Genomic DNA, 21,176 nt, shown 5'->3' on the forward strand with positions numbered 1-21,176 from the left:
AACAAAAATAAAGACAGGAAAGGAATGAAAATAAAGATAATTTAACAAACAGTGTATTCCATTCAATCTTTTTAGTCATGTTTGATTTTTTTTGTGCTCATAGCAGTGTTAACTAAATCTCCCGCTTAAAATAAAAAGTGTACCCATTACTGGTTTCATCAAACGTAATTCTAGCGAGCTGGTTTCAGGTTTGAGTGAACGCTGGCGCATCTGGCTGCCACTGCTCACCCACAGAAGAAAACATATCCTGTGACTGTAAAGTGACCTTGAGAGTTTTGAAAGGCGCTTAGAATGTATTATTATTATTATTATTATTATTATTATTATTATTCCCCCTTCCTCCACTGTGACTTTGCAGCATGACTCGTGTTGAATAAAATGAGCCCTATACCTTTCACTAGGTCGCTAATCAGAGTGCGCAGATAGTTGGTCTGCTTCTTCTTGCCCTGGCACACTTGCACGACATCCAACAAATCCTGACGGACCTCCTGCAGCATTTTGCCACCCATCTTCACCTCACGCTCAAAGAAGCGGAACAGCGGATCCTGGCGGTTTTTTCAACAGGACAATGTTACAAAAAGCGCTCCTCCAGTTCATTCAAATGTTTTTACCTTGTTGACTTCTGAGAAACAAACACTGAAATGAACAGCAGCTTTCACCTTGATGTTCTCCACCGTACGTTTGAGGGGATTGACGGTTTGAGGCATGAGCTGCAGCCAGTTGCCGGCCGTAGTGTGTAGTGTCCTCATCCAGGCTGGTTGGGCGTCAGTGGTGGACGACGTGCGCTCTTTCTTTTCCGTTTCGTAGGCCAAGTCATCCTCATCCTCCAACATCTGCATTTTCAGCATCTTACCCATCATGTCAGTGCCTGTGCAGCCCGGCGAGGAAAAGGGAAAGGGGGAAAAGGGCCGGGGGGTGGGAGAAAGTGAGCAAGGGGGTAGGAAGACAAAGCCATGGCGGGAGGAGAAATTAATAAGTGGAACACAAAGCTCGCCTGGGCTTGCTTGATTTCCAAAACAAATTATGGGGACAACATGACAAAGCTTCAGGCAATATATCAAATCGCATGTAACATTGAAATATACATCGCAAGTGATTTTTTTTTACAATGACCTGTGACTAAAACAAAATACCGTATAAGCTCAACTAGATAACCCTGGGGAATATCATCGTTTGTCAGGCGTTTTTCCAAGGGTGAGTGGTTACTTTGATATTCATGCGACAGGTTTGTTGAAATGTCAAAGAACTAGATGCATAGTTTAGAAGCTCACAGGCAGATAAGTGAGAATATACGGTAAATGGTTTCAGGTATTACCAAATAAGACCACAAATTACAAAAAAAGGGGGGGGGGGGTGATAGAGTGTCTGGATGCCATATTAGTGAGGGATATTGATGGGGGTATATGGTAAAATCTGCATTCTGCCCAAAATGAAAAATCTGCCCACTTGTCTGAAAAGGGGGCTAAATTCTAAAATTGATGGGTCAGATTTAACTATATTGCCGAAGTATGCTAAATTGATTGAAATAAACCAAAATAGATTCATTGGAGCATTATATTTCTAAATTGTAAATGAAAAACATTATTTGACTAAAATCTATTTTTATAATATATCGGCAGCTTTAATAATAGCTTTAATAAAACAAATAAACATTTTAAATTTACTACACAATAAATCCTGTGCTATTTTGATGTTGTCCGGTATTACAAAGAGGACAGACTTAGCACAATATTTCCTACTAGTGTCTAAAGGACAACCGACGTCACTTTTTTGTTTCCTAACTGACATCAGAAAAAGTTTTATAGCATCTACATTACCCAAAACACGCAGTATGATATTTTTATTCAAATGCAAAACACCAATAAAAATGACTTGAGTGTCCAAAATCTGCAAAAAAATTGAGCTGTGAATTGGTTCTGTTTGCGTCTATTTTTTAATTAATTTCCTTGTTGAAATCCAATGTTGTTATCATCATGTCAACATTGGAAACAATTTAATTTGCCTAGCGCATTTTCAACTGAAACCCAGTCAAAAGATGATGGTACAGATGAGGGCCACAATCATTCATGCTATTTACCCAGTTTTCTAAATAGCTCTCCGTTGGTTGTCATACACGGCAGAGTATTCTAATACTTTGCCACGAAAAATTACGTGTGGCACCAGAGTGAAAAGTTCTACAGATGGGCGAGACGACGTCTGGCAGCATACCCTGTGTGGTGAGCAAGACTTTTTCTGCATTGCTGGGCAAGCCCAGCCAAGATGGAGTCTGTGTGTCGGGAAGCAGCTCCACCCAGTGCATGAACTCCTCACGCCTGGAGAAAAAAATAAAATAAAGAACACTAAGTGATAGAGAATAGACAGAAAATAAGTTATCATATTTAAAAGTTTCATTCTGTTGTATGCTTAGTTGGCGGAACATATGGCCCACAATGGAAGCACATAGGTGAACAGACACAGTCTGTTAAACTGTCATCCTCAGGTAGGAGATTTGGCCGTGGGTGGAATTTAGGACTAAACTCCTTCAAAGGAAGAGGTCATTAGCCAGGTTACAAATCTATCAGATCATGGAAAGACAACCCATTAAAATGTCTATGTTCTGTTGGATTATCGATGTTGGTGCTTCTAACAAGGGACGTCCAGGATTGGATTTGCCTTTGTTTTTATAGGGGCGTGGTATTCAAATCAAGAAGACCATGTTTTACTTATGTATCACTCAAAGTTCCATATACTCTGAATAAATAGCTTGGCAAAGGGCTTCAGAAGTTGAACGTCGGTCACGAATGGCTGCGTCCCCTGCCGGCAATAAAAGACGATCTTGTGTTTGAGCTTTTGTTCACAGTGTCCGAACGAACATCTCCATCAGTAACGCACAAGCCAACATTATCTGGGTGTGATATATGGACACAAGTACTGACCGAATGCCGTCGGGCATTTTGATGTCTTTGTGCCCATCCACTTTGAGCGCCAGTTTGAATTCACTGTCAAAGCTTCCCTTGGTGAAAATGCGATCCAGGAAAGTGTTAAGCAGACGTTGGTCAAACTCGTTGTCGATACGGCCGCCGTAGATGGATTGAGCCATCAGGGTCTTTAGTGCGGCCCAAGGAATCTTGTCCGGGGCGATGTTCTGACGTCCCTGTGTTATTTGAAGTGTTTTTTTTTTTAGAACAGGTGTGAGGAATCTGGGGCCTCTGAACTTTCTGTCATTTGCACAAACCTTAGCGGTGTCATCGAGCCAGGTGTCGACGGTATCGCAGGCGGAGCGCAGGTCAGATTCTCCAAATTCATACTTCTTGGACCAGCCTAATGGCGCGTAGCGCAGACGTTCCTGGATGACGGCATGGAACCAGGCAAGCAGGAAGTACAGACGGGCACGCTCGTTGGGAGCCTGTACAAACACAGATGTGGGGGGGAAAAAAAAGAAAGGTCAAGAAAATGTTGACTTGTGCAGTAATAAAGAAAGTCTAAATATGTGCGCTTTGTACCTTGCACATGCGAGCAACAGGGATGCTGCTGAAGGTGCGCAACATGTTGGCCTTTACACCAGGAGGAGGCTCAAACACAAAGATGCGTCCAGCACGAAGCAGATTCACCGGGACCTGTTGAAAAGAAGACATTTGCATTAAAATATCATTTGAATTCAATTCCAAAGAGGGTTTGAATTGGCTAATGCATCCCAATACAGTACTATGAAAAAGTGTGATACCTTGGGATTGATCTCCATGGTTAAGAAGAGCCTGAAGCTGGCATGAGGCTGCATGGAGTGGAGCTTTTTCTCCAATTGCATCAGCCAGCCGGGAGCCAGGTGGACATTTTCCAACATCACCCACCTGCCCGACTTGACGGCAGTGTTGATGTCTCTGTCGGCCTTATTGAAGCCCTCAGCCGAACCTGCGTGTGATGAAAAGATGCGATCATCAAAGATTCTTTACAAAGGGGAAATATGCACTTATTAATTGCTTTGATCCAAAATGGCTGTGTCTTCTAAATGTCCATCCAACCAAGTGTGAAATTAAACAACTAAAAAAATCTGTTAGTTTCCATAATTATACTGAGTATCGGTGGTGGGCCATCAGGGTCTGCAAGGCCTTCTCTGCTGGCCTAAAATATCTGAATCACAGACTAATGCGAATTATATTTAGTCCATGAGTCCATTGTTAACTAATTCAAATTGTCGTTTAGCTTCCTTTCATTGCTTTTCCCCTGTTGTGCTACGTCCAAATGGGTGTTTTCGTATTGAAGCATTTAAACAAACACATTTCAGCCATCATTTGTCACAATCAGATCTGCAGGCTCTCGAGCATAAACATCAATGGCGATGAAACAGTTGCTTAAACCAATCAGAGTTTAAATTGGCAACAAAAGGCCTGCTCGAAGGCACTGTCAACGTCAGAGTTTTTGCAAATTATGATTGGCTAGTCACTAGCCAATTATAGTATCACTAGCCGGTGGTGATAGGTGCATACTGGCTGAAGGAGGAGAGGAACTGGATTTGGTTGCTGATATACTGTTAAAGCCATTTTCAAGATGGACCGCTAAAGAATTGATGGACATCATTAAGAAAGGTTGGACAGTTCGAAAGCTAGCAAAAATAGCAAACAGCATTGCGATTTTATGAGGTTATCATGAATCCACACGTTCATAGTAAAAATTTGAACTGATTAATGACAGTATTTCTTCAAGTGAAAAGTTATTTCCTAGCCTTTAGTAGACATGTAGTAAATCACACCACACTCGCAACTGTGGAGTGATTCAGACGTAGCACTACTGAAGGCCTAGGAGTGACATCCATATACATATACAGTAAAGTCTCGTTATATCGATATCGGATATATCGATAGTCCCGGTTATATCGATACTATTTCTATGCACGCACGGAGAAAATTACATGCAAACAGGGTCGGATATATCGATAGTCCCGGTTATATCGATATTTTTTCGGACTCCCTTGAATATCGATATAACGAGACTATACTGTATATGGAAATGTGTGTTGTTCTTACCAATGGAGATGGAAGTGATTTGTTTGTTCTGCTCTGCAGCCAAATCTCGGACTAGACCGCTTGCATCATATCCCGGGACAGAACACATCAGCACCGGTGTACTGGGCTTCACCTGTACACACGAGGTGACATGTAAAAATTAACACGCCCGACAATCATCGACTCTTTTGCTTGGAAATCACCAGTACCTCACTATCCACAATGTTAGCCAGATCGATGGGCTGCTCGATGATGCTCATGAAAGTTTCTCCCAGCACTTTGGCAACAAAGATGTGCGACATGGCCAGCAGACGGTCCGGACGGAATGTCTGGATCAATAGTAGTTGGTGAACCGCTTGGCCGATGGGTGCTGAGGAAGTGAGAAAGATGGGCTAGTAAAGTGAGTCCAGAGCATCTCGTATCAACGGTGGCGCGAGTTGAAATATTTACTGGACTGCTTCTCCTCAGACCACAGGTAGGGAACAGCCAGCTCCGGAGTGTTACTCTCCAGCCACATGAAGATTTGCTGAGGTGACAAAACAGACTACTGTTTTAACACCTCATAGAAGAGTATCCCTCAACCCCCCACACACACCCGAAAAAATAAAAATGATATAGACCACCGCAAAATCGTTTCATACTCCTTACCTCATCTGACTGAATTTTAGACACCAAGTCCTTAAACGCAGGCAGGCGACCGAGGCGGACCATGGCCTCACTCTGCTCTGTGGTCAGACCCTTCACCTTGGGCAAGGATGTGCCAGTAAGCACAATCTCCTTCCCACGGAGGAAGTGCTGGAACTCTGGATCGTATGAGGGCTCACTAAAAAGAAGATTAGGATCATTTAATGTGACCATTTGACCTCATCTTACAAGAGTTTAAATGATACTGCAACCAAGCGTTACAGATAACCCAAATCAATATTGTCCATCAAAATAAATTGAAATCCCATCATTAATTCCAGCGAACCCCAAATATATACATTTTAATACATATAACGAGTAATACTAGTACTGACTTGGTCATTCCTTTGAGACTGATCTTAGCCAGTAGCATAGCAAATGTGATGTGGTCTTGATGCAGCATTCCTCTGGCAACCCTGTTGAATGCCACCTACAAAGAAACAAAACATCAGTCCATGTAAAAAAAAAACATGATTATATTCCTATTAAAATGTGAAATATAATACCTGGAAGAGGTCCTTTGTGATTACGGCGAGTCTTTGCGTGTGGTCGTTGATGCTCTTGAGGTTGGTGTTCTCATACAGTACAGTGTGGTAGGTGTCAAGGAAAAAGTGAAGAGAATACTGGTACAGGAAGTGCATCTGGAGGGAGGGTGGCACACAAAGTAGATATATATTTTAACAGCACAACAATATATTGTTACAAAGATTCCACCGCATTAAGCTATATTTTACATTTTAAGACTCGTGCTGAATATTCCAGAAGTCTTGTTTTTGAGTTGGTGACGAGTCCTCACCCTACCTCACTGAAGGAACGCCCCTGACTGAAAAAAGGACACTATGTAGCAGTCCTTCCATCACGTCAATGCATTTTGCTGTACTTTGGTCTGAAAACGTTGTGTAGGACCAAAGAGAGGCAGAAGAGGGCGACAAAGCTCCTTGTAATGAATTATTCAGCCTGTGGAAACGGGCTGAATAATTCCTTACACGGCTTTGTCACCATTTCCTGCCTTTTTTGGGTGCGACATTTCCCACCCCTGATGCCTCAAAATGACACGGAATTAATTCTTTAATCAATTGCAAACATGTATGCTTTCCTCTTCAGAACTATTTGAATCATATTCATAACTGGATGAGTAACAAGAAAGCGTATTCTCCGAATCTGAAGCCATTGTTTTGATTCTCGAGCAAGGCAAGACGTCTTGCCGTGACACCACGAACATGGGGGCGGGACCTTCTCAAACTGGCCACTTCCGGTTTCAAATTGAAGTACTTTTTAGACACTTTAAGTCATTTTTATTGGTGTTTTGCATTTGACTAAAAATATCATACTGCGTGTTTTGGGTATTTTAGATGCTATAAAACGTTTTTCTGATGTCAGTTCGGAAACAAAAAAGTGACGTTGGTTGTCCTTTAAGGCTTCTATAAGTATGTTTAAGGTTTATATAGGTATGTTTAAGGGTTGTATAAGTAACTTGTATTGTTTGTATTGAAAAATAAACATTTAATAAAATATATGTACATGTACAACTGGAGAGAATACTACATGTTAGAGAGAGAGAGAGAGAGAGAGAGAGAGAGAGAGAGAGAGAGAGAGAGAGAGAGACAGAGAGACAGAGAGAGAGAGAGAGAGAGAGAGAGAGAGAGAGAGAGAGAGAGAGAGAGAGAGAGAGAGCTCTCACAGCACCTCACGTCGGTAATAGCAGCGGAAAGAAGCACTACTCGGAAAAAGGCGCACAATACTAAATCTAAATTGCAGCACCTCTGTTCAAACATTTTTCAACATATCTGCAAAAATGTGCGTATGTACCATTGTTTGTAACTTGAATGTTTGTAAGTAGGGGAATGTCTAATAACAATTCAGCAGATGCAGATTTTTTTATTATTAACATCCTCTGATGACAGTCAACCTAAGGTGTATTCATTCTCAAAGTCGAAATGGGCTGAGAATTACAAACAAAATATTCATATAATAAACAATTGACGTTCAGTGTCCCAAAAATGCCTTTAAATGGCTATGTATATTGTTTATGTTCTGACCTGGTTGAGTGCCTCCATGGTGAAGTAGATGCTGCTGCAAGCGGATGACAGGGAGAGGTACTGCTGTGACACAGCCTCCACCTCAGCCATGATAATGTCTGTCTCCTCCACCTTCCTGGTCACCTCTGCGGCTTCCTTCTTCAGGTTCTCCAGCGTGGTGATGATGGTGTCATCGTCGAGGATTCGCCCCTTTACTTCGTTGAGGGCCTGCAGTAAGGATTTCTCCAATTGTCGCAAGCGCAGTTGGAATTCACCTAAATACCAGAGACATATGTGGTTAAGTATCCGTTTCAATATCCCTGCTTGTTTCTCAATGTCATCATTTCATGATTTTTTTTCTCGCACCCTGAAGTTTGAGGAGGTCTGAGCGTTTCTCGTCCACGTCTGGTCTCTCTGCTTTCAGCACTTCGTTGAGGCACTGACTCTGTAGGCTACTGCGCGTCACCGTGAAGTTGACGAATGTCACGCGAGAACACAAGTCTGGTGGGAACTCAACCTGTATTCAGTTAAGCCAGTTGTCAGAGTTGATGAAAGACCAGGAACGGACAAACTATGTACTCAAGGCCCACAAGTAAAAAATATCCCAAGAATAAACCACTACATAGTCACAGTTTGGTATTCATTAACATTTTTTGTAACCAATTTAACAACCTCTTCGATATGGACTATTGATGATTAGCTCCTCACCGTTGGGTCTCGCGTGGAGAGGAAGATGACAAACGAAGGTGACAGATCAATATCCTGATCTCCCAATGTGATGAGAACACGACCTCCGGTTCGGCGGACCTCTCTGTTCAACACTGGGTTCAGGATCGGGTCATAACTCTCAACGTCCTATTTAAAAAAAAACAAAAAAAAAACACTAGTAGCTGTGCAATTCTACTCGTCCTCAAATTGTTTTAGATACGATGTCTGTGCTGTCAGTGCAAAAATACCTGAACCAGCAGTGGATTTCCAAAACGCAGGGCGCTCTCCAGGTTCTTCCTGAAGGCATCATCCAAGAAGCTGGTGCGGGTGATTTTACGGTCTTTGTACTCATTCATGATGAACTCTGTGGCTTGACCAGATGGGTCGATGATCAACGGGTACCTTAAGGAAACAAGGATGAATGAAAACTTTTGTGGTAATGAATTAGCAGGAAACTTTTGCACTTTCAGGACACAGTTGATTTTCCGAATCAGACAGAATTTATAAATAAGCTTGAAAAAAACAAAACAAAAAAAAAATGTCCATCATCAATGTCTAATGACATGACTAAAGCTACAATGAATTTACCAATTCAAAAAAATAAATAAATGCACAAAATGTTGATGTTTGATCTTGTAATATCTCGGAACCTGATTCATGACGTACACTTTGTTCATTAATGTTATAAAATGACACGAAGCTCATGTATACCGACCTGTTGAATCTCTTGAGCATGATGGCATTCTCCGTACAGAGGTCATCTGCTGGAAGAGAATTGGCCTGCCAGCGTAGCCTCTCGTCTGCATTGGAGAGGTATTCCGTTCTGGCAATGTCGGTACGGAACTGAGAAAGAAATATCATGTCAACAAAGCAAAAAAAAAACAAAAAAAAAACAGTGGAGTGAATTTAACACAAAAAAAACAGAATAAAATCCAACTGATCAATATGTCATTTTTATATTAAAAAAACGACTGTCCTAAAACAAGATTATCATGTAGTTGAGATTTGTCCTAAAATTTCAGCACATATTTGAATACTGTATTATAATCACCATACCTGTATATTTGCTTGTTGCAGGTGATGAGACCAAGTTGTGAACAGATTCTGCCTCATCTGTTGTTCAAAGTAGCCGGCGTACGTGATGAAGGCCGCAGAGAGCAGACAATCTCCAGCGATGGTCGACATCTGGTTCTTGAACGTCTCACTGGTCTTCTCCCAGCGTTCCCTCTCTGCCGACAAACTCTTCAGGAGGGCTGTGCTGCGGTTCACCTGTTGGGATTAAAAGAGTTTTATAATAAGAAACCAAATGGGCAGGCAAGAAAGGAGGCAGATGAAGATTGAGAACGTTGGCAACCTTGGCCTCCACTGCAGCCAGGTCAGCCTTGATGGCCTGGGCTTCAGAGATGAGGACGGCGTACTCCTCCTTGTAGCGAGCAATGCTCGACTCAAGGTCTCTGATCATCTGCTCCACCTCTTCTGCCTTTGTTTTGTTGTCCGTGGCATCATCCTCGAGTTTCTGAAGCTCGTTACGCAGAGGCTCCACACGTTTCAGCATGTCAGCATAGTTGAGCTAAAGACGGCAGTCATGGGTAAAATATTTTAGATTTTTTTTTCTGCATTCCCTAATTGGATTTCATTTTTATATGTATTCATATGTTCAGTTACCTGAGCAATTGCCCATTTCACCATAGGTCCACATGCCAGCGAGGCCCTATTGACTTGGTCGTAATTGTAGCTCGGATTGGACATGTAATTCTTCTTCATCTTTTCACGGATGGAGTCACTGTAAAAAAAAAAAAAGTTGATTTTACAAAAAAGTACCCAAAAGTGGCAAAAGCGAGGTTCAGCCTTTCCACAAATAATGGCCATCTGAATTTATTAACTCAACCGCCAACAACTGCCTTTCAAGAGCTTATTTGGGGGTGCAGTAGAGATACGCTAAGCGCAGAGGCCACTATTTGAGGATACACGTTTATGGCACATGTGAATCACAGGGAAATTTTAAAATAATTTTATGGACTATTTTTAAAGGTAGGGGGAGGTTCTTCATGATAACTGTCATCAGAATACCAAAATAAGAAATCTCAGAAGTGTCACTTGATTGGCGTGTTGATTTGCTGATTCGTGCGTCCATCTGACAGCGAGCAGACAGAAGCGGGGACACAGGTTAGTACCTGAGCTCCTCAGAGGAAAAGTTGACTATGCTGCTGATGAAATTATCCCTGATAAGAACTTGTCTGATTTTTTTCCAGTCATTGGTCTCCTCGCCAAGCAAAAGGCAGATAGACTCCAGGGCCAGTTTGACTGCAGCTGGGGGATTGGTCATAGCCCGCACTTCTACTAGATGTTGTCGTTTAATTGAGCTCACCGCTAGTCAGATGACAGGTGTGTTTAAAAGAATAGATGCGTAAGCACCATTGTGGGAAGAGGGGGTGGGTAGGTGGGAGAAAGGACAAAGGAAACAAGGGAGAGATAACACACTTTAGTCAATACCTCAACACAATAGCTCATTTCACCTGATCTCATCAGCAGAGAAGTTAACAATAGTGGGTATGAAGTTCTCCTTCATGATGATGGAGCGGATCTGCTTCCAGTCAGTAGTGCTCTCGCCCAAGAGCAAGCAGATGGACTCCAAGGCCAACTTGACTGCCGCTGGTGGGTTGGCCATGGAACGCACCTCCACCAGGTGCTGCTTCTTAATGGATTTAACAGCTAGCAACATTATATGATAAATCAGCATCAATGATGTCAAAGCAAAGGGCCATGATAAACCGAGAATAATGATCAGTGTGGTCATTTCCAACCACTGTGTCATGACAGATCATGTGTACCATGGGAAATCATACATGACATTTTTTTCCCGACGCGTCTGAACATATCTTGGTGGGTCATTAATGTAAATTTCTCCACTGTGAGACTAATAAAGGCTAATCCAATCCAATCCAATTATAATGGTAAATTCAAAATAACAGTAAACTATTATAAGCACTCAATAACAAATGTGAAAAAAACTAAAAGACAATAAAAACAGTATGTAAAGTGTGAAGTGAGCGTGCATTCTTGTGCCACATGATGCCATATTCTTATGTGACTGAGCATGTTTTTGTAGTCTTAAAAAACCTGATGTTAGAACAGTGCTTGTACATAAAATTTAGACTTTAGAAAAAGCATAAAACTGAGCTGCAAAAATGTAGAGAAACTACAATGGTAAAGCCCACATACCATTCTGAGCCTCAATGACAGCAGGCTCCACCTGGTCCAAGTCTTGTTTGACACTCAGTTGTTTATCCTTGATTACCTCCTGCTGCTTGTACACAGCTTCCTGGATCTCCTGGCTCATCACCTAGAATCGAAAGAGTCACAGTCTAAGGCATTGTGCTTTCAATGAGATTAAAAGTGATGTAAAATGTTTCATTTGACCTTTTTCTTCTCAGCCTCCTGCTGATCTTTAATCATTTTCTTCAGCTTGTCATTGGCAGCATCGTTCTTTGCCTCCAGCTCCTGACTCTTGATCCGCAGGTCGCGGCGAAGCTCTTCAACCTTCAAAAGAGGTAGACTTAATTACCGTGTAGCCAGACGCAAGTGCCAAACACTCAAATGTGACAGACTTTGTACCTGATCGACTGTTTCCTTGATCTTGCGGAGTCCGACGTTGAGGTGCATCTGCTGCTCCTCCAGCTCGCTGCGTTTCTCGTTGAACAAGTTGGCATACTGGTTGATGAAGTCCAAGTAGTGGCGAGGAGTGATGGCCATGGTGTGACCACCTCGCTTGGCCAGACGGTTGTTAGCCTGTGAACAAGTGTTGGCATCTATTTACATACTTTATAACTTCTTCAGCTATGTTAATTCAGCAAAGTAGCCAAACACTTCTTTCCCTTGAGTCATTTGAGTTCCACCATTAGTTGGTGGGTGAGTGGGGGGTGCTATAATATAAATGGATTAATGCATTCAGGAATGCACTAAAGTGGTGCGCATGCATACTGAAAACATTACAATCAGGGTTGGGTATAGTTAAGAAACTCAAAAGTCAATTCTCGATAAATTCAGGCCATGTTTACCTGATGAAGCGTCTGGTGTACAAACACGCAGCCGTTAACGATAGCCTCCCTGTGAGATGGCGGCTGGGGGAGTTTGTCATAGACGGTGGGCATGTAGTCTGGAACTTTGTAGTTGGGCTTCTCTAGGTCCATTTTGCTGGTGAACTCTTTGCCCACTTGATACAGAGCCTCAGTGGACCAATCTCCAAACCAATTCAGCACACATCTTGAGCAAGTAGTTGATGTTTAACAACCACATTTGTCAAATGTAATTCTAAACATTTCAAATCCGCTGACCTGTTGAAGAGGGCTGGAGATGTGGCAGCTCGGTCCTTCAGGCCCTCTGATGAGGGGTTCATGGTGAAAACAACATGGAGATTCCTTATAACCTGGCTGGTAAACCACTTATACAGTTCCTCGTGGGTGTCCAGCATCAGCCCTTCTTTCTGTGCGCCCTCCTTACACTGTGTCATCAGAGTAGCATACTCATCGCCTTCAAACAAACCGGGAACCTGTGGATTTTATCATGTTAGGGAAACTTAAACAGAACATTTAGGGAAAATTGGCTGTGGTGCAATGTGATGTGAGGAATTTACCTCTCCGTTGGCCAGCAGGGTGTTCATTCTCTCAAGGAAGCCAGAATCCAGCACGTTGGACTCATCCATAATAAAGGCGATCTTTTCATTCTTGCACCCGGAGCGACGTAGCACAGTACGCAGATCTTCATCAAAGTCCTCCCCGGTGTATTTCCTGTGTACCTGAATAACCACAAAGTTTATTTGAGCACAATTATACCAAGATGGCTGCAGGATAACTTGGAAATTGTGTTGTGCCAACCTTGATTTGGTAAACGCTTAGTCCGTTCATCCAGGCAACAAAGCGAGACAGAGTCGTTTTCCCAGCTCCGCTCACACCAATCAACAAGAGATGACCTTGTGGCTGGCGGAAGATTCTGGAAGAGGACATTTACATTTCCTCTTTTAATTGTTGCCCCCCGCAAAAAAAAATACTTTGAGAGTAGTGCTTCCTCACCGATCGATTCTCAAAACATGGTCCAACACTTCATTGAAGAGTACAAGCGGGACGTCCAACTCCTCTTCATAGAAGACCTTAAGACGGGCCTTTACATAATCCCGCAGCTCCTCCTGCTCCACTGGGATATAGTCCTACATTCAAACAAGATACAGAATTATTTTCAACATTTGGGTTATTGTTTGCTTGTATAAAAATGGTGAGCAAGTGTGCTAGTTTACCTTTGATAACCAGTTGCTGTAGAGGATGGGTCTGTTGAGAGCCTTCTCTTTGTCGATGTTTGGGAAGTGTTTGAGAGCAACAACGTCAATATTTTCATCTGTCCACCTTCTCTCTTCATCACCGACCAGCCTAGAAACAAATGTGCATTACGATCAAACCCCAGTTGTAAAATAAGAAATGTCCAAAAATGACGAAAGGAGAGAAGAAGTTGAAAACATCAATATGGAATTCAGGAGAACATCATCTTGTGCTTACCTATCCTGGAAGAGGCGAAGGGCCTCATGAGCCCATATACGGATAAGTCCTTCGACGGGAAGGGTCTCAAGCGGTCGCAGGGCCTCAAAGATACCCCTCACCCAGCGGGTCATCTCTCTCGGAGAGTAGATATAGTGTGGTTGGGTGTCCTGGGTGAAACGTTCCTGAAATTGGACACATTTACAATGGTGAGCAATTCACTGTAACTTTTATATGATGGAAAGGGTGTTTGTGGCTAATTAGGTCCCCATTCATTTCTAACTTACCTGAGACATGGTGTAAAACTCAACCATGGCAGCAGTGAGAGGTTCAGCGTAGGTTCGCAAGGAGGGGATGAGACGCAGCATGGCACGGTTGAAAGTGCCATAAATTTGAGTGAGAGAGGCTGGGCCAGGGTAATCGACGTACACCACAGGAACGTGACGCAGGAACCTTGATAAACGACAGGCACGACAAATTGCATTGGATTGTATATATCAAGTCAAGGCTCAAAACGGGAAATAAATTAGTTGGGACATCTGTAAGGTGGGCCCAACCAACATACAGTAAAGTCTCGTTATATCGATATTCTAGGGAGTCCGAAAAATATCGATATAAACGGGACTATCGATATATCCGACCCTGCGCGTAATTTTCTCCGTGCGTGCATAGAAATAGTATCGTAATAAGCGGGACTATCGATATAACCGATATCGATATAACGAGACTTTACTGTATTTTGAAAATAGTCAGTGTCATATAGGATTAGGGTGGGTACAGGTGCTCTTATTTTTACATACACGCAGATTTTACTTTTGACTGTCTTAAAATTACGCGAGTAATAATCCATACCAGTCAGGGCCGACTCATAAATCAAGGTGCTGCTGTAGTCCTACCTGTGTGTGAGGGGCTTTCTGCCCGGATCGGTGGGAGGATTACAAGCACCCACAAACTGGATCCTCTCGAGTTTGACCCAAGTTTGGTCTGAGGTTCGGTAAAACCCACCATGCTCCACCATCTGTACAAATAAACACAACACCAGGACTGTTAATGGTGATTGACAACCAAACCTGCCGCTGTCTCGCCTTGATTATAAACCTCATTTTGTACCTGTCTTAGGAAGGAGATGACTCTCTGTGTGCCGTACTTATCCATGTCGGGAAGATTGATCTCATCACAGAATAACACCAACCACTTGCCGAGCTGCACAGGCGCGAGGACCACACCGTTTGGAGTACGGCGGTATTCACAGTAGTGATCAAAAGTCTTCAGCAGCAGTTCTGGGGTGGTGGCACTGGAGAAGTTTAGTCCAACAACCTGGCAAAATGAATAAAAGAATGTTTGACCGAATGACTTTTCAGCCCTAAACTAGAAGGTGTTTACTGTACTAGTATTGTAACTCACTTCCATATCAGGCAAGGCTCTGAGGGCGCTGAACAGTGTCATTGTCTTTCCAGAGCCAGGAGGTCCACACAGCACCAGTGGTTTATGTTCAGCCAGCCAGGTGTAGAGCAAAGCCTCATGGCGAACGGTATCCAAGGTAGGTACCACGACATCCGGCGAGGCCACCTTATGGGTTTCTACCTCGATCTGAGGCACCTTGCCCTGCCATGACTGCCACTCGCCTGTGATACTAACCTGAGCAGGAGAAAAAAAAGAAAACGTGAGAAACACAGAAAAGGCGTTTTTCCATATCAAGTTCAATATGAATGGCGTTTGAGTCTTTGCCTCATAGTCAATAATAGGAATGTTGGGAGCGGTGGGTAACGGCACAGTGGTAATACGACGTATATATTCCCCGAGCTCTGCTCTCATCTTGAGCCGTCCGTCGCCGGAGAATGACCACAGAATGGCGTAGATCAGATATCTCTGTAGATAAACAGGAAAAAAACATTGACAATGAAGCCCTGCTAAATGTTGGCTCATCATTCAATCAGTTTTAAAGTATGAAGGCAAGCCAATAAAAAATAACCAAACGCAAATTGCATACAAGTGCACATCACCATAGTGTATTTTGATCACAGCAATGGGACATTGACAAGTTATATGTGATCAATATTCCTTTGGAAGAGGCCTGATTCTGCTGCAACAAATATTCACTCATTCAGTGCCAGATGATGTGCAAAAAATGTGTCCACTCGACTACCAGAGTTTTTGTCATTTTCACTCAAATTGCAGGACCCAAAGAATTTTGAGTTTTAGGACGACATAAACATTCAATTCAGCTATCCTACATCGCGCTTTAACAACAGCTGAAGTTGTAACAGAACGCTAACATGGACAAAAGGGAAATGCTGCCTTGCCCGTGGGAGGGAAGAACACTGAGAGAGGTCTGACCAGCGCTTTATTGGCATCCCCCGCAGGAAAAACCAAACCCCGAACAAATTCGAGGATGGTGCTGCACGCCATGCTTTTAAATTCCCAAATACATACGGGAATGGCAGTGAATGAGTTACAATTACCCCACTTGACCACAGACGTGGAGGGAAAAAATGGGATCTAGGATTATCTTGATCCACACAGTCTTAAGACACAGTCTTAATTGTGCTATATTTTATCACCATCATCCACATTCACAAACGTTCAAAGTGATAGTTTACCTGCATGTATCTCTCAAGTTGATCAATGGGCATCGGGAAGTCAGGGTGGTTGTTGTTGTAGAGCGCCACATTGCGGCAAGCCTGGTGTAGCATGGAACACAGCGACCCTAAGCAGCGCAAGCGGGTGAAGTCCATGATGTGCTCCATCTTAGAGGCGTACTCCAAGGCCTTAATAACCAGGCCGGTAGAAGTAAAGTATGGCTGCAGGATGGTGGCAGCATCACGCTGGATCTAGAGGTTACGAGGGTATCAGTAAAGAGGTCTTCTCACATTGTGTACCAATCAAATTTCACAAGGCATTACCTGCAGCATAGGCGAAGCAGTCTCCTCTTCATCTTCCGTCCCCTTCCTATTTCGCTGAGCCTCATCCTCTCCTTCGTCCAGCGGGATGCTGCGAAAGCGCGCAAGGAAGTTGTTGAAGATCATGTCCGTGCTGAGCACATCCTCACTGAACCACACCATACCACAGCGGGAGACTGTGGCTAGGGTGGCGTACTTCAGGTCCTGGACCTCAAACATAACACGCACCTTGAGAGAAATAGAAAAGTGTTAATATGAGATTTCACAGGAGAAGAGGAATAAAACAACAGGAGCTGCTGTTACATTTGGCGGCAAGCTGAGACGCTCTCCATTAGGAAGTGTGAGCAGCTTATTGTCGTCCAAGACAGAGTTGAGATTTTCAACCCACTCTGGATCGACGTCTCCGTCAAAGATGATCCATTGGCGCTTTTGCAATTCACCTCTGACGTTGTCAATGATCCTGGATTACAAAGAAAGACTTTCAAAATCACTCAGACCTCTTCATCATGACCTTCCATGTAATTAAAGGTGGCAAAAGGTCAAATGATCGCAGATGAATCCACTGGTAAACAAACCCTGAGACGACATATGAACATGGTTAAGTAAGTGATACAATTGCTTGAATTGTTTTAGCTCCCTTTTCCACACTGCAGTTTGAATGTGGAGGCCGTAATTTATATTTACCAATGTTTTCCGCACGAAAAGGCACTCTGAGTATAATGCGGACCTTGAGTCAATGGCCTATTTTAAAATTGTTTTTGTATTTTGGCCACACCCCATTATAAGGTGTATAGAATAGAAGCCAAAATAGACTGTGCTGCTGCATTATGCATCCCCTGGAGGGAGCCGTGCTAAAGAGAATGCAATACAATTTTATTTATATCAAGCTTTCAAAAAATGCCGTAGGTGTAACAAAGCTCTTTACAGAACATTACTACTCGACTACTACTAATATGGCTGAGAAATGAGAATATTGATCCATATGTATCACAATTTACAAGTCACACCACTGGCTTTTCAGAACATTGAATGCCGTTAGGTGTACCGTAACATGCAGAATTACTAAAATATTCCATGACAACCTCCCCAAATATTTCATCATGAAGAAACACTCACTTCCTGAGGACATGCGTGAACAAGCCGTCGGTCCATTCGCGGGTGTTGGGGTCCAGGGTTCCATAGAGGTGGTCCTTGCTAATGGCTTTGGGGTCAATGATGTGAGCCACCCCTTCAACACCCTCGAGCCTCTCTAAGGCTTTGAGGAGCACCCTCCACGCCATCGTCTTTCCGCTCCCTGATGGTCCCACCATCATGAGACCATGGTTGATTTGCGTGATCTGATACAGTTGCAGCACCTACAAAAAAGGTACATTTTCAAAAGACAACATAGTAGTAACTCGAGCGCTTGATATACGTGAATGGGACGATTTTACAGCCATGGTATTCTTCCGTTTTCAATCCTGATTGGTCATGTGTAAAAAAAATCTCTGAATTCAATGTTTGAAATCTGCATAATCAATGACCTGAAATACAATGCCATATATTTCAATTTCATCATTCACCAGTTTATTATTGTAATATTTTTGAACACTAACAGTAGTTAATGTTTAAACTTTATAGTGGCTTAAAATAAGATGAAATGTGCATTATGAATAAGGCACCTTCCAACTCATGCTGCTTCATAAGTGGTTAATAAGGGATGCTTTCTTTTGTGCTCACCTTCTCCACCCACATGCTGCCCACGTCGTCACCATCTCCATAAGTGAGGTACATCTCCTTGCAGACCTTCTTCAGCTCTTCCCTCAGTGCAGTCATTTCGCCACGCATGTACTGCACGCCAGGGAAGACGTCAGAGAGCAAGCTGAACAGAAGAGGAATGTCCTCGGCCACCAGCTTGGGCACCATGGTCTCACACACACTCTGAATCAGAATCTATAACAAAAAAGGAAAATGGCAGAATGATATTAGGTCTGGGTTCACATGTTATTCAGGGAACACAAACAGGCTTTAATTGGAAGGGGAGGTCAACCCCAACATTTTCTTCATAATGCTCTATGTACCTTCATGAGTCAAAAAATTGCATTCTGATTTGAATCGCGTTTGAGCAATATGAGTTAAGCAACACAATCTAACCGCTTTTAGCCATCTTACGGTTCATCCATTTTCTGACAAAAACAGTTAGATTTTCCTGCTTCACTCATTTTCAACTGATGCGATATTAAACAGAATATTATGTTTGGCCTAGTGGAACTGCATAGAACATATTCTTGTCAAGAACATATGGTGGTTGAATTAACCTTTAAAGTTTAACAGTGACCCAATTTTTCATATACCCTTTACAAATTTGTGATGAATAAGGACTGGGAAAATTACACGAGGAACTGATTGATGGGCACATTTAAATAAACATTCCAACACTTTAGAGCACAGTTACTTTATCTGGGGAAAATGAACAAAAAATAAAATAAATAAATAAATAAAAATCAAGCGGCTCACCTCTTGCTCAGGGAGGTTCTCTGCAATCTCATTCTCGTCAACGACCTCACCGCGTTCAAGCTTCTCCCTTTTGATCTTCTGGATGCGTTCACGCTTCACGTTACCAGCGCTTATGAGCACACTCTTCAGAGCTCGGAGGCCAAAATCGTAGTGACTCTGGGATGACAACTGCTCGTCACACAGCCTAAAAAGCAAGAGAAGATCAATAACCAAGGTCTCTGGAAAGCAATTTCAGGATCCTTTTTCTCACTTAAAGAAGGGTACGATCTTCTTGGCGAGGATCTCGGCTGTGCGGAAGCCTTGAGAGTAGAGCATGACCTGGGCGATGAGCTGGCGGTCCGGCTTGGTCATGGCCAAGCTGCGGAAGAGCTTCTTCAAGTTGTCAGGCAGGTTGGATCGGCCTGCGTACCCAGGGTTCATAGTGATGAAGATGGCCATGTCCGGGCTCACCTTTACCTGCTTGTTCAAAAGCTCTGTGGTGACAGGCACACCTGAAGGGATGACAAGAGAAACACTTTAGTGCAGTTCACTTTGAAGATGACCCCCCATCAATCTTTGTTATGGATATTGGATGTTTCCATACTTCTGTCTCTGTTGGGGTTGCTGTGTTCCCTCAAGGCCACTTGGATGTACTGGACTTGCTGGGAGACGGCAGAAAGCATTCTCTCCTCCAGACGATTGAACTCATCAAAACAACCCCAAGCGCCAACTTGACACAGTCCCACAAAGATACGACCCATGGCCTAAAGGGAAGGAAAGAAAACAAAAAGGTACACATTTAGAAAATATTATATATGTATATATTTATACATGTATTCATACTTTGCAGAAAACAACTAAGCCATGTTTCCTGCTTTCCCAAAAATGAATTAATACTCATAACGTCACAAAAGCTAAAAATCGTAATTTTTGTTCTTTTCATTGGGGCTCGATTAAGCAGGGCCCGAACAACCAGAATAAAAGTTGTACAAAAACAGAGGGTAAAATACACGTATGAGCCCAGATGAGAGTAGCGTAGAGATGAATAACGGCATTTCAGCACAGCATGGTTTTGGATATTGTGTCTAACAATCTGAGAAAAAGACAAAAAAAAGTGATGTACCTGAAAATCAAAAGTCTCATCGCAATTGAAGACCAAGACAAAGCGTCCAAGCTGATGACCCAAAGCTTTCACAGACTCAGTCTTCCCTGTGCCAGCGGGACCTTGAAAAACAAAGAATTATTGAGATGAATTGAATGTCAGTTTTTAACAAATGCAAATCGGCAATCAAAAAGCAAACTTACCAAATGGTGACCCTCCGAGGCGAGCCTCCAGTGCTTGAGTCATGGTCAGGTAGCAGCGGTCGGTCAGTGGCGTCTGGACGAGCTTATCCTGGACGCCCAAATATTCAAAGCCGTAGTTGAATTTGGCATTAGCCATCTGGATGGATAGCTGCTGCAGCACATCCGTCTGCTTCGGGTCGAAGTAGAAGCGCATTTGACTGAGCCACTCGAAGGACTTGGGGTTGTCTATTTTGTTCTTGATCAAAGTCCTAGTTACATCACGTTGGTGCACCAACTCTGTGATCTGATTTAGGGGACAGGGAAAAAGAAAAAAATTAATAAACAGATGTTAGACGTTAACTTTAGCACAGTGGTTCCTTGATTTATGAGTTGAATTTGGTCAGTGAACTCCATTGAAATAATATGGTCCAGCACTCTTAAAAATGTTTTCTTGTTTCACCCTTTTCAGAGCAGAAAAAGACCGTATTTTGCAATATATAAGGTGCACCCAAAATTCTTCATTTACTTCAAAAGATGACCAGGCATCTTATACGCCTGTGCGACTTATACGTGAAGTATTATTGAGCCAAAACAGGTCTCGCA

The 21,176-nt window shown here is 42.8% G+C and overlaps 1 protein-coding gene across 2 annotated transcripts in view; it reads right to left on the reverse strand.

Annotated features, from left to right (window-relative positions):
- The window catches only part of dync1h1 (dynein, cytoplasmic 1, heavy chain 1), a 43,472-nt gene that overhangs the window by 3,840 nt on the left and 18,456 nt on the right, over positions 1–21,176 (reverse strand). Inside the window, exons 27-73 of one of the 2 annotated variants that reach the window (XM_089003638.1) lie at positions 20,595–20,877; positions 20,413–20,513; positions 19,894–20,053; positions 19,561–19,801; positions 19,311–19,494; positions 18,534–18,746; positions 17,931–18,169; positions 17,118–17,274; positions 16,818–17,042; positions 16,515–16,745; positions 15,643–15,783; positions 15,319–15,552; positions 15,025–15,231; positions 14,811–14,932; positions 14,202–14,367; positions 13,936–14,099; positions 13,680–13,809; positions 13,459–13,592; positions 13,264–13,378; positions 13,023–13,184; positions 12,724–12,938; positions 12,448–12,652; positions 12,005–12,178; positions 11,810–11,929; positions 11,612–11,732; positions 10,564–10,759; positions 10,055–10,172; positions 9,744–9,959; positions 9,446–9,658; positions 9,105–9,232; positions 8,638–8,791; positions 8,390–8,536; positions 8,048–8,198; positions 7,703–7,956; positions 6,170–6,304; positions 5,999–6,093; positions 5,628–5,802; positions 5,430–5,505; positions 5,189–5,349; positions 5,001–5,112; positions 3,704–3,888; positions 3,483–3,596; positions 3,215–3,385; positions 2,916–3,133; positions 2,209–2,312; positions 660–868; positions 392–545 (exon numbers count right to left, since the gene is read on the reverse strand). In XM_089003638.1, coding sequence (XP_088859764.1) covers positions 392–545; positions 660–868; positions 2,209–2,312; positions 2,916–3,133; positions 3,215–3,385; positions 3,483–3,596; positions 3,704–3,888; positions 5,001–5,112; positions 5,189–5,349; positions 5,430–5,505; positions 5,628–5,802; positions 5,999–6,093; positions 6,170–6,304; positions 7,703–7,956; positions 8,048–8,198; positions 8,390–8,536; positions 8,638–8,791; positions 9,105–9,232; positions 9,446–9,658; positions 9,744–9,959; positions 10,055–10,172; positions 10,564–10,759; positions 11,612–11,732; positions 11,810–11,929; positions 12,005–12,178; positions 12,448–12,652; positions 12,724–12,938; positions 13,023–13,184; positions 13,264–13,378; positions 13,459–13,592; positions 13,680–13,809; positions 13,936–14,099; positions 14,202–14,367; positions 14,811–14,932; positions 15,025–15,231; positions 15,319–15,552; positions 15,643–15,783; positions 16,515–16,745; positions 16,818–17,042; positions 17,118–17,274; positions 17,931–18,169; positions 18,534–18,746; positions 19,311–19,494; positions 19,561–19,801; positions 19,894–20,053; positions 20,413–20,513; positions 20,595–20,877 — 7,930 coding nt within the window. Of the gene's footprint in view, positions 1–391; positions 546–659; positions 869–2,208; positions 2,313–2,915; positions 3,134–3,214; positions 3,386–3,482; positions 3,597–3,703; positions 3,889–5,000; positions 5,113–5,188; positions 5,350–5,429; positions 5,506–5,627; positions 5,803–5,998; positions 6,094–6,169; positions 6,305–7,702; positions 7,957–8,047; positions 8,199–8,389; positions 8,537–8,637; positions 8,792–9,104; positions 9,233–9,445; positions 9,659–9,743; positions 9,960–10,054; positions 10,173–10,563; positions 10,760–10,905; positions 11,102–11,611; positions 11,733–11,809; positions 11,930–12,004; positions 12,179–12,447; positions 12,653–12,723; positions 12,939–13,022; positions 13,185–13,263; positions 13,379–13,458; positions 13,593–13,679; positions 13,810–13,935; positions 14,100–14,201; positions 14,368–14,810; positions 14,933–15,024; positions 15,232–15,318; positions 15,553–15,642; positions 15,784–16,514; positions 16,746–16,817; positions 17,043–17,117; positions 17,275–17,930; positions 18,170–18,533; positions 18,747–19,310; positions 19,495–19,560; positions 19,802–19,893; positions 20,054–20,412; positions 20,514–20,594; positions 20,878–21,176 lie in introns of both variants that reach the window. The other variant, XM_089003637.1, reaches the window with a different exon arrangement.

The sequence above is a fragment of the Hippocampus bargibanti genome, linkage group LG09 (assembly GCF_051943395.1).
Source record: "Hippocampus bargibanti isolate YZ-2025 linkage group LG09, ASM5194339v1, whole genome shotgun sequence".
Lineage (NCBI taxonomy): Eukaryota > Metazoa > Chordata > Actinopteri > Syngnathiformes > Syngnathidae > Hippocampus > Hippocampus bargibanti.